General features: G+C 38.3%; 1 protein-coding gene across 3 annotated transcripts in view; it reads right to left on the reverse strand.

Moving 5' to 3' along the window:
* The window catches only part of BNC2 (basonuclin 2), a 458,180-nt gene that overhangs the window by 254,777 nt on the left and 187,385 nt on the right, over positions 1–16,018 (reverse strand). The window contains exon 4 of one of the 3 annotated variants that reach the window (XM_033237409.1): positions 14,664–14,747. The exons of the other annotated variants lie outside the window; for them this stretch is intronic. Coding sequence (XP_033093300.1) covers positions 14,664–14,747 — 84 coding nt within the window. The remainder of the gene's footprint in view (positions 1–14,663; positions 14,748–16,018) is intronic. 3 annotated transcript variants of the gene reach the window in all.

Here is a 16,018-nt window from a genome sequence, read left to right on the forward strand (position 1 = left end):
GAGCAAAACCAAAAACCATGTATGGGTTCCTTGGACTACTTAAAAATCCTCTCTGTCACATCTCTTGTTCTAGCCGCACGAACCAACTTCCCCTGTTGATGGCTAATTAGCACCTTCCCCTGAGCTTGCCCCACCTGAGTCATGCTTCCTGACAACTTGAAGATGCACATGCACAAGCCAAAAGTGTGGGAAGTTCATGCTCAGACGGCCACACGGATCAATGGAAATGAGAGCCAATGGGGCACTGATCATCTCAGTAATTCATCTTTGTGTTGGTTTTCCCTGGTCCTTCATTTCTACTCTAGGATCCTCCCTAAACAAAATGCCTTCATGCAAGTCACTGTCTCAATGTTTACAGAAGAGCCCACATTATATCAGCTCCTCCTAAAAGACATCCTAAAATGTATGGATAAAATGATATGTGATTGTATCAAAATGAAGGAAAAGGTGAAGCACTGACATAACAGCAAAAAGGAAAGGATAAGTGGAAAATGAAAAGAACTAGGGAAGTGCAGAAAGGCTGGAGAACACATCTAGCCTTTCACACCCAAAAGAACAGGCAGCCCATGGAAAAGCCAAACTCAGGAGAGAATCTCTGTACAGTGCCTTTACCCCAAATCAGCCTTTACCTTTACCACCAGGGGTTCTGTTTGACAGAAAATCAGACTATATCAGCTCTGGTCCTATGCGTTACTTCCAAAATAGAAACTGGACATGGAGCTCATGCTGTTTACTCAGCTCATTGAAGCCTGCCTCCCATTAGATTTGAGAAGCAGGCTCTGGTCGGTAAGTAAAGGAGAGCAGTTGGCCCACTGTTAGTCACATCTTCAACCCAGAAGGCGTCTTGTTTCACCATACGCCTGAGCTCCAGTCAGCAGATCCCAGTTTTAATACTGGTTTGACAAGTACTACTCTGAAAGGCTTACAGAAAACAGACCCAAACTCCATCAAATATATCTACATAGCTCAACAATGACTGAAAATCCAAGTTGCATAATCTAGAACGGCGCCATGTGTAACAGTGAAAATGTATCTGTACATACATTGTGAGGTTGTCTTACGCCACAGTTTCTCTCATTAAGCAAACTCTGAACAAATCATTCATGGGTGATTGGTCACAAATCTTTTAGTGGTTACTGATTCACAAAACCACAGAAATAATACATACTCTGCTAACAGCCAGGGGTGTTGCTATGGCATCACAGAAAATCACAGGTGAAACAGGGAGATCTGGGGCACTCCTATGAAGATGAGACAAAAGATCTTTAAAATAATACATCCAAATATCTGACATGTCACATTGAAAATGTTTAACATCAACTATAGATCAATCCAGAGCAAAAAATCCTAACTGTTCAGGACAAAATGAAATCACAATTACAATTTTATCATATCACACTCATAATTACCCTATGCCTAATCCTAAAAGAACATTATTCTAAATCCATTCTCTTTATGAGATTAAATAGGAACAACAAACTTCAGCCATCAGGCTCCATTCATAAAAGGTTTTACAAGAGAGATTACATGTGACATTTTTTTTCCTACAATTTATTAGTTATGTTATTGGACACTGTCGCCAAATTCTGTTAAAGAATAAGAGAACATCATGGAGTAGCAAAGCAATCTAAGAGCAAGGTGAATAAAATCTACATCTTTAACTTTCCAAAAACAAAGTTCTCACTGGGGGACATAAACAAACCAGCTTCACAGAGTCAAAGGAATAGAGACAGGGAAAGAAAGCAGGGTAAACAACACTAAGCAAAAGTTCTGAATTAAACAGTAAATAATGACACTGACAATTTTCCTACGAGCTGGAATCCCTGTTTAGATTTTTGGGGTTTTTTTATTTTGTTTTATTTTAGTGTATCTGTTTTCTGCTCTTTAGGTGACGGGAGTGCATTCTCATATAAAAGATAACGAATGATGCTTGCATGTATTAGACATAGACTTATATGACTAATAATTATAAACAAAATTCCTTTGCATATCAAAGGGGGAAAACCTTTGTTTATTCAAGAAATTCCTAATGGCTTCATTTATAAGTAAAACTTTCTCTTCATTTGAGACCCAGTAGCATAGCACAATGTAGCTGGAGGACAGTAGGTAGCTCTTATAATGAACTTTGCACAGTTTTGAGGAAATAACATCTGAAAGCAGTTCATTCTTCCGGAGTGAGCAGATGAATGGTTCAAAAAGAATAAAAATCCCAGGGAACATTCTGAGATTTAAAAAAAAAAAAAAAAATCCACAACTGAGAGGTGGAGGCATTCTTGCTAATTAAAAAACTTATGGTCTTCTATATACACAAGTCCCAGTCAAGAAAGATCTGCAGGATCAGGCCTGTACTGAGCAAAAGTATACCTTCATCACATCACATTAATTGTATTATTACTTCATAAGGCTAACCAGCCAGGTTTATACAGAAGAGATTAAATAACAAGATAATCTTATAAACAATGCTCATTTCATCAGTGTACCAAATAAGTCTGATTTATATCTTTGACTGTTCTAATTAATTTCTGCATCCACATGCTTTAATTTACACAGCCAGACACCTACACTGCAGCAGGGACAGCCATTTTTTTAATGTGTTGAACTTTGAGATGAGTTCATGTTTAGTCTCCCCAGTGTTGCTGTTTTAGTTCCCCTACACTTAAAAAATGAAGTGACTATTATAATACCTTGCACTAAAATTAAAGCATGCAGAAAGAAAATATTTTATCAAACTTAATACCTATCTCTCTTGCCAACATTTTACATTTAATTTTAGTTGGTATAGCTTTATTCAAACGTACAACTAGAACTGTAGAACTGTTCATTCCAAAGTTCCGAACCTGCCTTTTCGGACTAATATTCCACTCAGAGCCTTTTAGATAAGTAAGTTAATCTCATTACAGCATCAATTTTATATCTTCATCTTTGTTTTAATGCAGTTCCTAGAGGCTTAGGGGACAGCTAATTTTTTAAAAATATGATTTCTAATCACGGTGAGGGTCTGGATAACATTTTTAAACTGTCCTCTAGAATGCTGGTTTACAACACCAAGTACTGCCATTGAATAGTTAGAAATAAAGAAATTCCAGAGATGCAGGAAAATTAATCTCATCCCAATTTCCTAGCCAGAAAGACAAAAACATCTCTGAATCCAGACCCACTTATAATACACCATCAGTGACATCACATTAATGCCAGCACTCTTTTAAAATCCCTAAAAAAATAACCATCTAAAGGAGTATCCTGGTGTCATGATTATTTTAGTTTAGTCATTATACAACTCGCATGGAGAGTCTCAAGTGTAGGGATGAAGATGTGTGTTTACTTATTTAATCAGGCAAGCAAAAAGTTTTTTACTTGTCTTTGATATCAAAATTTTATTTCTGGATCTAATCGATGTTTACTTGTAGGACTTTAATACAATAACAGATGTCAGTTACATTATCTGTTTTTGATTACAAACTCCTAGAGGGCAAAGACCCTATCTATTTAGCTCACTTCTTTTAAGATGCAAACACAGTACCATATCCAAAAAGGCACTTAAAGATGGTTTATATAACATTGATTTCAAGGGGAGTTGGTCTGTGTATATGCTCCTTGAAGCTCTCCACTGGCACTCGATGAACATTAAAGATTTACACTTTTATGTTCTTGGGCAATTCCATTATTCAGTTGTCTATAATGGCAGTTTTGAAACAGATTATTAGATGGGAATATTTCTGACACTTAAAAGTTTAAGAATCAGCATTTGAACAACACCTAAATTCTAAACTACCTGACACTAGAAAAGTAGAAGGGAAAAAATAAAAGCAAGACCACAATATTCCATTTCTTAGCATCAAGTTAGCACGTTTCACACACGGTGCAGGAAGATCTGCTATTTTCATAGGGAAACCTGCCAAGACAACTACTACAGTGCCTAAAAATGTAGCCTCCTCGCATGTTTCTTCACCTTTTCCCCACCTTTACTGAGGTCTAACTCATATTTACATCCTTTATTTATGTCCCCTTGGATTATACAAAACAAGGACTAAAGAGTTAATTTTTTTATTTTTTTATTTTTTCTTTTTTTTAAGTCTCACTGTGTCACGCAGGCTGGAGTTCAGTGGTGTGGTACTGTGATATCAACTCACCATCACCTTTGCCTCTGGTCTCAAGTGATCCTCCCGCCTCAGCCTTCAGAATAGCTGCGACTACAAGCACATGTCACCACACCCAGCTAATTTTTGTATTTTTATTTTTAGTAGAACCAGCCTTTTGCCATGTTGTCCACGCTGCTCTTGAACTCCCAGGATCAAGTGATCTGCCCACCTCGCCACCTTCCAAAATGCGGGGATTAAAGGCATGAGCCACTATGCCTGGCCTAATTTTTTATGAAAAGAAAAAATTTAGAATACTGCTATATAATATAATACTTGTTAAACTCTAAAGGAATAAAACCTAGTAAATAGTATCTTAAAGAATGACACATTAGCAATGAAGAGTGTGTTACTAACTACGTGATTTTGGTTAAGTCTTAAAAGTTCTCTGCCTCAGTTTCCAAATCTGTAAAGATAGTAGGTTACATAACTGAAGTAATTTCCAGCTTTGGCCGGGCTGTAATCCCAGCACTTAGGGAAGCAGAGAGAGGTCGATCACTTGAGGTCAGGAGTTTGAGACCAGTCTGGCCAACGTAGTGAATCTCAGTTACCCGTGTGAAATTTTGTATTTTAAAATACAAAAATTAGCTGGGTGTGGTGGCACGCACCTTTAATCCCAGCTACTCATGAGGCTGAGGCAGGAGAATCACTTGAACCCGGGAGGCAGAGGTTGCAGCGAGCCGTGATTGCGCCCACTGCGCTCCAGCCTGGGCGACAAAGTGAGACTCTGCCTCAATCTATCAATTCCAGCTTTTAATTTCAAAAACATATGAAAAAATACTGATCCTAAAGAATTGAAAACACAAATTGAGCTTCCATTATCTACTCAAACAAAAGAATTTTTCTTTTTCTTTTGTGTACATGTAGGGGGGAATGTGTGCTCTTAAATTATTATGACTAACTCCCAACAAAATATTTGAACAGAATATCACTAGCTATTCTTATAAACATATAAAAATATGGATATATACATATATATATGACATATGTGTATGTACATACCAAATCCATGCATAGGCACACACCCAAACACAAATGCATAATTCTATTTAAGCCAAGAATTAAAATATTTTGTTCTTCTCAATTTTTTCCTTCTTCTATGAAGCTGCTATGGCTTAGGAAAGTACGTAAACGTAAGTATCTTATTTAATATTTCTTACATTAATACTGGCAGTTGCCAACATGAACAGCTTCTGTTAAGTCGGTTGTCCAAAATCTCTCACAGAAATACTGATATTGAGAAAGAATGCAGAAATGTAGTTAGGTTCTCAGGCCATTCAACCAAAGTTTACTTAATCCACAATGTATGTGAAATACAGAACCTGAGACACAGGAACTCATCAATTTAATGCTGCCTAACTAGATGCTAAGTTAACAGCAGCAGCAGAATAAAGAAAGTCTCGAAAATATGTAGGGGCATCCAGTTCACACCACACCGAAGTAAGAACAAGGGGAGAGGAAAAAAAAACAAGTTCATGAAACTGTTTTTTTCCCTGTAAATATTTACTAACACACTTCTGAAAGAAAGCACAAGTCACTGTTGAATATATTATCATTTTCTTATTTGTTTGAGAAACAAATGTCTTACAGAATGTGAATTAAGAAAGATAGAAAGAAAAACACAGTTATCTTGTTAAAAAATGTTCTTGTGTTCACTTTAGGTTCCTTATTCTAGGGAAAAATTATAAAAATGTTTTTAGGTGAAAAATATTTAATTTTTCAAGATATGTGAAAATTTCAGAAAAAAATTCTAATTTTTATGTGCTTGGCCACCAGAAACTAGTAAAAGTAATTTACACAGTAACAACAATGCATTCACTACTAGCCGAAAGCTAATCCACAGGCACAATCTCCTTCAGTCTGTCCAACAGTGCCAAGAGATAGGCTGAAGAACTCATCTTTCCTTTTTTTTTGAGACGGAGTCTCGCTCTGTCGCCCAGGCTGGAGTGCAGTGGCCGGATCTCAGCTCACTGCAAGCTCCGCCTCCCGGGTTTACGCCATTCTCCTGCCTCAGCCTCCCGAGTAGCTGGGACTACAGGCGCCCGCCACCTCGCCCGGCTAGGTTTTTGTATTTTTTAGTAGAGACGGGGTTTCACCGCGTTTGCCAGGATGGTCTCGATCTCCTGACCTCGTGATCCACCCGTCTCGGCCTCCCAAAGTGCTGGGATTACAGGCTTGAGCCACCGCGCCCGGCCAAGAACTCATCTTTCTATACTATCCATCAATTAAAATAAAATTTAAAGATAAAAACACACATGGCCAGGCACGGTGGCTCACATCTACAATCCCAGCACTTTGGGTGGCTGAGGCTGGCAGATTACTTGAGATCAAGAGTTCGAGACCAGCCCAGCCAACGTTGTGAAAGCCCGTCTCTACTAAAAATACAAAAATTAACTGGGCATGGTGGTGCATGCCCATAGTCCCAGCTACTCGGGAGGCTGAGGCAGGAGAATTGCTTGAACCTGGGAGGTAGAGGTTGTATACAGTGAGCCAAGATCGTGCCACTGCACTCCAGCCTGGGTGACAAAGCTAGACTTTGTCTCAAACACAGACACAGACACACACACACACACACACACACAGAGTAGCAACATCCTGACTACTGGTCATTCTATTCAACTTCAAACATGTCTAAAGTTAGAGGAAACACAAGTGTTTCAACCGGAATGTCTTCCTCCTGTGTCCAGAGTAAGAAGGGAGAGGGTAACCCAGAGCCACAAACTTCTAGCTGACTTTCACCAACAACAATTTCATTCGGGTCCAGGGAAGAGGATAACTCAATGAGTATTCTGCATTCCTTTTAAAAAGCTTAATCAAGGTTCAACTGCTTTCTTTTAAAAAATTCACCAATGGTCACACAACTTTACGCAAAAATGTAACCTAAATTTTATAATTTTACAAACTAAGTAATTGTAGATATCAATCTTTGAACTAGCAGCAGGAAAACCAACATTATAAATGAAAATGGAATTGCAGTTCACTTTCTGTGAGGGTAGAGGATGAGAATCAATTGTAACAAAAATAAGAAGATGCAAAATAAAAGTGAGAATAATGGAAAGGAAAAGAGAAAATGGAGAGACAGGAGGAAGAAAAAAGGCAGCAAGTGACAGTGAAAAAGGCAGGCAATAAGGTAAAGGAGGGATGAAGGGGCAAAGGGAGATAAAATATTTTTAGCAAAACAACACTTGTCCAAAGCTTGCCCAAGTTCCAGACCATCACTTGTATCTGTTTTCTTTCTTTTTCTTTTTCTTTTTTTTTTTTTTCTATTTTTGAGATAGAGTGTTGCTCTGTCGCCCAGGCTGGAGTGCAGTGGTGCAATCTCGGCTTACGGCAGCCTCCACCTCCCAATTCTCGTGCCTTAGTCTCCCAAGTAGATGGGATTACAGGCACGTGCCACCATGCCCAGCTAATTTTCCGTATTTTTTTTTAATTAGAGACAGGGTTTCACCATGTTGCCAAGGGTGGTCTCGAGCTCCTGAGCTCAGGCAATCTGCCCACCTCCCAAAGTGCTGGGATTACAGGCGTGAGCCACCGCACCTGGCCATGTATCTGTTTTCTGACAGAGGGGTTACCTCTCCAGTAATTTTTAAAAAATTCTTTCTGTACCTAAACAGTAACGGTCTCTTTTTTTTTTCAAATTTCCATGATTATTTTTACATAAAAGTTCAAGTTTGAAGGCTTCACTTGTGTGTAAAGGCATGGCTTTTATTTTACAAATATACTTTGGAACCTACACACTATTGCTGCGTTTAGTGCACAAAACCTCAGAGTTGTCCTGACATTCCAAACCCGACAGTCTTTCCTTTGTAAAGGACTTGGGGATGTCTCCTTCCATAGTGCCTGAAAATTACAATCGAAATCAGTGTTCACTGATTGTGCAAAGCCTTATAAATATGTTCCCTTGCTTGAGGAGTAATCTTCTATCGCCCAAGATGGTTGTTTTTAATAGCAAGAAAACAACATGGATATGCCCAAAGTGTCAGAAGCTCTCAAAGGAACATTCATAGTTGGTCATCAGAGAGAAATTGTCCTCCAAGCTGCACTATGTATGCAGAGCAAGGGCACCTAATATTGCAAGCACAGCCAGACTCTATAGAAAGGTACACTGTGCCTCAATTCAGCCTGGCAAAGCACCTCCCACCCACCCCACTGCACCTTTACCTGGTGGCTTGCTTCCTTCCACCCATCCACCTACACATCCTCTCTACATACCCATAAACCACTGGTCCTTACTATATTCAATACCGTAGGAATGTTTTATATAAAAATTCATTAAATAATATACCGCTTTTGATATACTGATCCTACAAACTGTAACTCTGTGAAATGGTTCCACACGATGCCATCACTATACAGCAACTTGTTTCATTTAGAGTATGTTTCACTTCTACTCATGAGCTAATATAATTCAATTTTTTTTAACTGCACACAGGCTGCTAGACACATGTGCATGGCAAATGGAATCTGAACTTAGCTTAACAGCCTCATTTATTCCTGATGGTTTAAATTATTTCATCACAATTAATGACACCCCCTCAGCTTCCTGTGCAGCGCTGCCAGATGTTCAGAGACCACAAAGCCACTCTCTTCTTTGACGGCTGGTGACAAGTCGTCCTCTGAAGGACATTCCCTAGGTGCGTGGGCCGGATGACACCTCCATTGCTTAGCACCTCTCTGTCTCCCAGAGTAACCATGGAGAGGAAAAGGCAGGAAGGCATGAGAAACCAGCAAATGCATTAGCGAGGGCAAATTATGTGAAGTGATCTAAACTCGGAGGAACTTGGCTCCTGCCAGAGGAGTTCCTAACCTTGTTGTTTTATGAAAGGGCTCTTTGCCTCCACCTTCCACCACTGGCATCCACTGAGTGCCTACCATGGCGTCAGTCCTCAGGGAAAGTCAGAACAATAATCATATAAACTTTTCCACAGGGATCTGTTTGGTTCTTAGTAATTTTGTTTTGTATAGGGGGAGTGTTTTTTAAACTTAACCCCTCCGTCATGATCTTCATCTTGTTTTTAAGGGTAAACAGTTTGAAATCACTGTCCTCGTGTTCAGCTGTGATTATCTTCTATCCTACTCAGTAAAAACTTCCAATAGAAACATACAACATTTTGGCAACTTGTGGTAAATGGTTTTCCGCCATTTACTTCGGTTTAGGAGGATTTAATCTTTTCAGGGGCTTTTGTTGTTGTTCTTGTTAGGTTTGTCATTATTGTTTTGTTAATTTTTTAAAGAAAATATTGAAAAACAGACTTCACACTTTTTCTATGTTGATTCTGATGTGGGTATAATCATTTACCTCCTTTAATAAGAAAAAATTTTTTCTCAGTGCAGGAATTCAGAAATAATAATTATATTCCTCATTCAAATTTCATATAAAAATATAAAGTCACATAATCACAGGCAGCTAAGAAGGTAGCAGAAATAGTAAACACACTAATACTTTCACAATAAGAATCCAATTCTACAAGTCTAATTTAGAAAACATTTCCATAAACTAGAGAACATGTGGCAGACATTTTATGGATTATTTTTTAAATGTTTAAAAAAAAAAAAGTTGATCTTATTCAGGGAATAAGGGGCCTTTCCATTTGCCAAAAAGTGTAATAGGAAAACAGACAGGCCACCTGTGTCAGCCCACCCTATAGTATGAACATGAGCTATAAGGGCATTTTGGAAAATATTTTCAAACTGAGATGAGAAAAAAAAAAATCAGTATCAATACAGATTCCAAGCAGATGCAAAAGGCTTCTGTGCATGTTAGTGATTATGTGTGTGGCCTACACAGGCTAACTTCAGATTCCTCCAAAACTCAGTGTACTTTCTCTTTTTAAGCTACTTGTGATTAAAACTAGAGCCTCATCCATATGAATTTTGACAATGGACACAAACACAGAATAAACCAATCAAACCCAACAAGTTGAATTTTCTCCCTCTTAGGTGGCTTCTTCAATTCTAAATGACTACTGAATTTTACCAAACACTCCACACTTAATATTTTGACAGCTGTTGATTAAAATTACTTTACCGGGAAGTCCTATGAAATAGTCTAGTTTTTATCAGAATTGAGGCACTCAAAGGGAAGCTGAGATGGTGGCATACTTGCAGCAAGCAGACAATAGGAAACTCTTAGCACTCCCAGAGTTACGTCAAATTTTCCATGGACTGAAACTAAAATGAAATACTTCAATTACTGAGAGGTAGATAAGTAAAATAAACAATTAATTTCATACGGTGAAGTCAGGAGAGAGTCATATGGACCTCATTCTGTTGTCTCCAAACATTTTATCGGAGGGGAAAAAGGAGCTGAATAAACTTTAAACTCTCATGTAGGGATGTATTGCTTGTGTGTCCCTGGCAGATGTGGAAAGGAGATGAAATGGGCAAGGGAGAATCAAATATCCCATCGCTGCAGGTTTGCTGAGGGAAAGAGCACTGCAAAGATCTCACATCTGGCAATCATTTGTCAATAGCTGGAAAGAGAACTGCAGGAAACTTTCTGGCTCTTGGAGAAGATGAAAAGACAAAAACCATGTGTCACACACACACAAACACACACACACACTCACTCACTCTGCAATGGTACAATGACTACTACACTTATTCTCTACCCCTCCCTTCCCCCACTAAATTTAATGATCTTCAGATATACTCTACTTCATGGTCAAAAACATGCAGTCACTTGACTTGTTAAAGCTGCAGTGTATGTACATTTTTCAAATAAACCCCAGGGCTGATGTTAGAAAATCAAAATCAGTCAAGCATAGACCGCCTGGTACTTTGGGCAGGAATCCTTGTGGTTTAGTCAATAAACAGAATCTGAATGAAAGACACCACAGTAACTAGACAGTAACGTTTTGAACAGATCTTAACCTGAAAGAGGGGGTTGGGGGACCGGTGCACTGGTGACCAAGGATATAAGGCTACTGGTCCACTTAGACGGCTCTACCTGCAACACGACTTTGTTTGGCACAAGGTCATCTATTTGGAACAGAAAAAAAAAAAAAAAGAGAGAGAGTGAACTTATATTTGGGGGGATGTTGTGGGTGTATCTGTGAAGGAAACAACCTTTTTAAAAAAATAAGTTATACCTATTTAATAAGGTGGTAAGGGGAACTTCAGATTTTGTTTAGTTCATACTGGTGTTAAAAAATATAGAAAATTTGCTGGCTTCATTGTGAGTTCATAAACATGACCAGCTTTGCCCCAGTAGGTTTATCATGTAATAAAAAGTTTTCAAGACACCCTATACACAAGTAATTAACTTCTCCAACATCATAGGAATTTAAATCTGTTCATAGTGATCGACAGACTTCAATGAGCAGCTTTTGGTTCCCCCTTATGCTGCATTTAACTAGCAGCAGCAGCCGAGCTCATCCCCGTGATTCCAGAAGTGAATGCTGCAGGTTGTTTAATAACCTGGCAAATTCACAGTAGCTTGTCAAATTATTACAGGAACAGTGTCATCACTAAACAAGCCTGATCACGGTTAATTACAATGCAGACCAGAGAGCAGCCACAATTGTTCATTAATTACAGGAAGCACCTCATTTAAATTTTATGGAAATTTACACTTGCACCCCAGTATGTCTGGAAAAAAAGTGATCCTTCACGCATTCACAGAAGAAAGGAGTCTGTGGTTTATAAAACATCACAGTAAATTGTGTCTAATCTAGTACTGAAATATTGGTTCATTATTTACTCTAATTTTCTAAGCACTTCAGCATTGAAAAATACCGAGTCAAACCTCACATCTTGAATTCGCAACCAAGGAAAGAACTGTGCTGAGCTAAATGTAACAAGTTAATACATGAGGCACAACTGAACTAACAGGGTAACTTTTCTCTGATAAAAGTAAAATATCACCAATTAAGTAGATTCTAAATTAGAATAACCATTTCTTAGAAGATGATTGCGTAAGAGTATAATTCTTTGCTACTATTCATCAGTTAACCTCCCAAACTGGAGAATCCACTTCAAAAGCCACTGGGGAAAATAAACAAAGTTAGAGAATCAAAATCTTGATTTCCAGTTATTTTTCTGAATCAAGCAATATTAACACAAAACACAGCAGATGCCCTTGCAAAAGTCAAGTCAGGCACAGACTTGAAGGATGACAGTCATTCAAAACCAAAGATACATTCATAACAGAGTAGGGGATCTTGGGATTATGGAAAAATAAAGCTGCTAAGAAATCTGAAATTTTAGGAATAAAAGGCAAAGGTTTAAAAGGAAGAGGGCAAAGAGCAGAAAGGGGCTCCACCAGTCATGAGAACCTATGTCAGCTACGATATAAAAGTAAACCAGATTTGAGGGCTGTATGTCTAAACAAAAATCCTTTCTAAGAAAGAATATAAACAAACCGTTGCTCCTAAATTGAGGTGTATGGGAGGTTATTCTCACAATCAAGAGGCCAAACAGCAAATCCTCTAGTGATGATAATGCCTAGCCCTGGGGGAAAGCCTATGATACAAGCACGAGGAGGAGATGACTGGCAAGTCCTATAGTGAGTTCCCTAGAGTATATAGCTGTGCTGAACAATAAGAAATGGCTCATTCTCTAGGAAAAAATTTAAAAACGACTAGGACACATGCCATGGCAAAAATGAAAACAGTCTAAGCTGAAAAACACTCCTGAAATAGATAGCTGGTGAAAAGTATATTAAGCATCAAGTTTATTATGACGGACATAATATGGATATGTACTAGGTATTTCTAAAATGTGCAAAGGCCATATTTAGGAAGGCAGAGGAAAAAGAAGAGAGGAATAAATGCTTCAAGTGGGTCCCAGCTACTTGACCAACTCTCCATAGTTGATCATCTTTTAACAGATTCAATATTTCCACACAGTCCACCAAAATGATGTTCCGCAATGAGGAATCCAATAATATCACTTTCTTTACTTTGTCCAGGAACTTGGTCTTTTTTGCAAGGTCCTTGCTGAACTATCAAGCCCACAATCTGGTTTATCTACAATCAGAATGTTGCTTTAACTTGTAAATATAACATTTTCTCTGTAGTGTGTCAATGTACTCAATAGGTTTTTTTTTTCCAGTTTTATCTCACACACTCACATCTGCAAAACCCATTTTTCTTTTCACTGTAACTCAAGGTTTAAAAACAGATTTCCAACAATCACCCATGACAGACCATTCCAGGTGATGTATTTGAAGAACATCACTCGTCCTACCCAAAAAAGGTCAAGGATCAGACTACTCTCCACAAAAAGTCTTCCATCACTCTGCATTTGCGTGTCACACACAAGCTGTTAGCTTTCTAGAACTAGGAAATACATGATCGTGTCTCATATGTGTCCCACCTGCTTTTCTGTTTGTCACAGCCATACACCACCCAGACAGGACCAGTTTGGGGCACAGCAGAGCTCAGGTGGTCTTCCCTAGGCCAAGAGCAGGTGTGCTAGAGATGGCATACCCTTCGGTACCATAAAAACTGAAACCTCCTCCAACCACCACTTCCACCCTCATTCTCACTGTGTAGAAGTCCATTTTTTAAACGGTTCTCTTTTCTCATTTGTGGTTCTAAATCAGTAAAAATGTTTTAAACCTGAGCTCACTATGCTCATTTTATAAGCCTGAAAATTTAGAAAATGAGGCCAAATGGAGGTTCTAAAAAAAAAAGTATGGGTTTCCTCATGCTAGGGAATGCTATCCATGTTGAAACTTCAGCCTGCATCTTTGCATTGGCATACACATTCCTTAAATATTATAAAGTACATGGAAATGGAGGCATGCCTTTAGCCAAAATGTCATATTTACATTTTTAATCTGCAATACACCAAACCACTTCTAATGTCTCAAGACCACACAAAATGAACTGAATTTCAATTCAACAGTTTCACCAAAAAAAAGTACTTTGCTAATATACTCCTATTACACCACAAGACACTGCTTCCAACCCATGAAGAAGATATTTATCATTAAGTTCTACTTTTCTGATAAGCACCCAGTTGAATGGCTGCTGTTCTTCTGAGCTAGGAGACCATATTGTAGGAAGCATGACTTACTCACATATATCCCCAAGTGCCTAGCACAGTCCTTAGCACATGATAATGAAAGTCTTAGAAGGTGAAAGCTAATATTTACTGGGTACCTATTATGTGCCAGGTCCTGTACTAACTGCTGAATATATGTTAGGTCCTTTAAATTCTCATAATCTCCTTGTATGGTACATCTCCATCTTACAGATGAGAAAACTAAGGCTCACTTAAATTAAGTGACTTGCCAAAGGTCTCACAGCAACTTGTGTCAACTCTAGGTAGTCAACCTTCAGAGACCATGTACTTACTACAGTATGTATATATTTCTTGACTGAACAAACAAATGATCTACAGTTACAGACAACTCGTCCTGAAAAGGACCTTTGGCTGCGCATACGCTACAGTAGTCCCTCTTCACACCTGTCTCAATGGTTGTCTTTTCCTGATGACACTGATATACCCAAATGGCTTTCCAGGACCACAGTTTCTGTCACACCACCCCCAGCTGAGAAAACAGTTAAAGACTCCAACCTGGACTTCCAGCCTGAGGTCTGGCTCCTCCAGGTTTGGGCAGAAGTCTGCCCCCAGCACTCTGCCAGTACATGCCAATGGAACCTGAGGGAATACAGCCACATTAGATGCTGTGTATGGAAGCTGCTGAGAACTGCACAGTCACACTTGACCCAGGCTGAGAGAGGAAATCCCAACTGCGGGTCGACAACAGGTCATAGTGGCTTGACATGTATCTGACACTTAGTATGTCAAATATATAGTGAACACCATATAACAAAGTTTATTAACTACCAGAAGGTAAATTCCAAGAAGAAAAAAGCAACATAAATTTTGTTCCTCCTTGTAATCACAGCATGCAGCACACAGTAGGCACCTAATAAATATCCACAGACAGGAGGAAGGGGAAAGAAGGAAGGAAATGCAGGAACGGGAAAAGACCAAAATAGATAATTTGTTTCACACTGGTAACAAAAATTTTTTCTTTTCCTCTTTCCTTTAGTTTTGTTATGTAGGAATTAAAACAATACATTCTACAATGCTTAAGTTCCTTTACATTCTTAAAATATTTATTCAAATTTATTTTTCCTGTTCCTGGTGTAGGCTAGCATAGGAAGACTTCTATTTATCAATATTTATTATTAACAGTCATTTAAACATGTTATCTTTAAGTTTAAAAACCTTGTTTTACATATCTGTCCTAATAATAAAAAAAACAAGGTTAAAACTTAATGAACATTTCTCTATATCTAAAATTCTACACTGAAAGCCACTAAGATCCCTTTTTCAAAACTAAGTTATTATAATTAGTCAATATCATCCCTAAATACTGCCTGCTGTCCCTTGCTTATTTCATTTCAGATTTTTTAAGATTAAACAAGGTTTTAGATTCCACCTAAACATGTTTTCTGCTTTTTAAAATTTTCTAACTGTTCCTCATTATTTCCAGACTTATACTACCCTCACTAATCATATAACTGTCTATATGTCCCTAAACTCAATACATCAACTAAGCATCATCTCACCTTTGTCTTCTTTCCCTATCAAAGCACTCCTCTGTTTTGTTTTCTTTGACTTTTTTACAACTCCAATTAAAATCATCTGTGCTAATCAATTTGCGTTGTTCAGACAACAGTTTTCAGCCATGCATGTTAGCTTAGAAGGTTCTTCCCTCTTTCTTTTCACCCAAATATCAGTACACTCATTCAAACTTAAACAATGTTCAGTATACCCCACCTTGCAAGTTCACTAGTGAATATCACTGGAAAAAAAAAAAAAAAACCACACTCAGTCAACGCTTCAAACACTTCTAGGTCCAGTTCTCTCATTCTTTCCAAGCCTTTTATTCTTTACTAGGCTCATAAGGTAAAATGGAC

Source organism: Trachypithecus francoisi, unplaced genomic scaffold (assembly GCF_009764315.1).
Source record: "Trachypithecus francoisi isolate TF-2019V2 unplaced genomic scaffold, Tfra_2.0 Lachesis_group16, whole genome shotgun sequence".
Lineage (NCBI taxonomy): Eukaryota > Metazoa > Chordata > Mammalia > Primates > Cercopithecidae > Trachypithecus > Trachypithecus francoisi.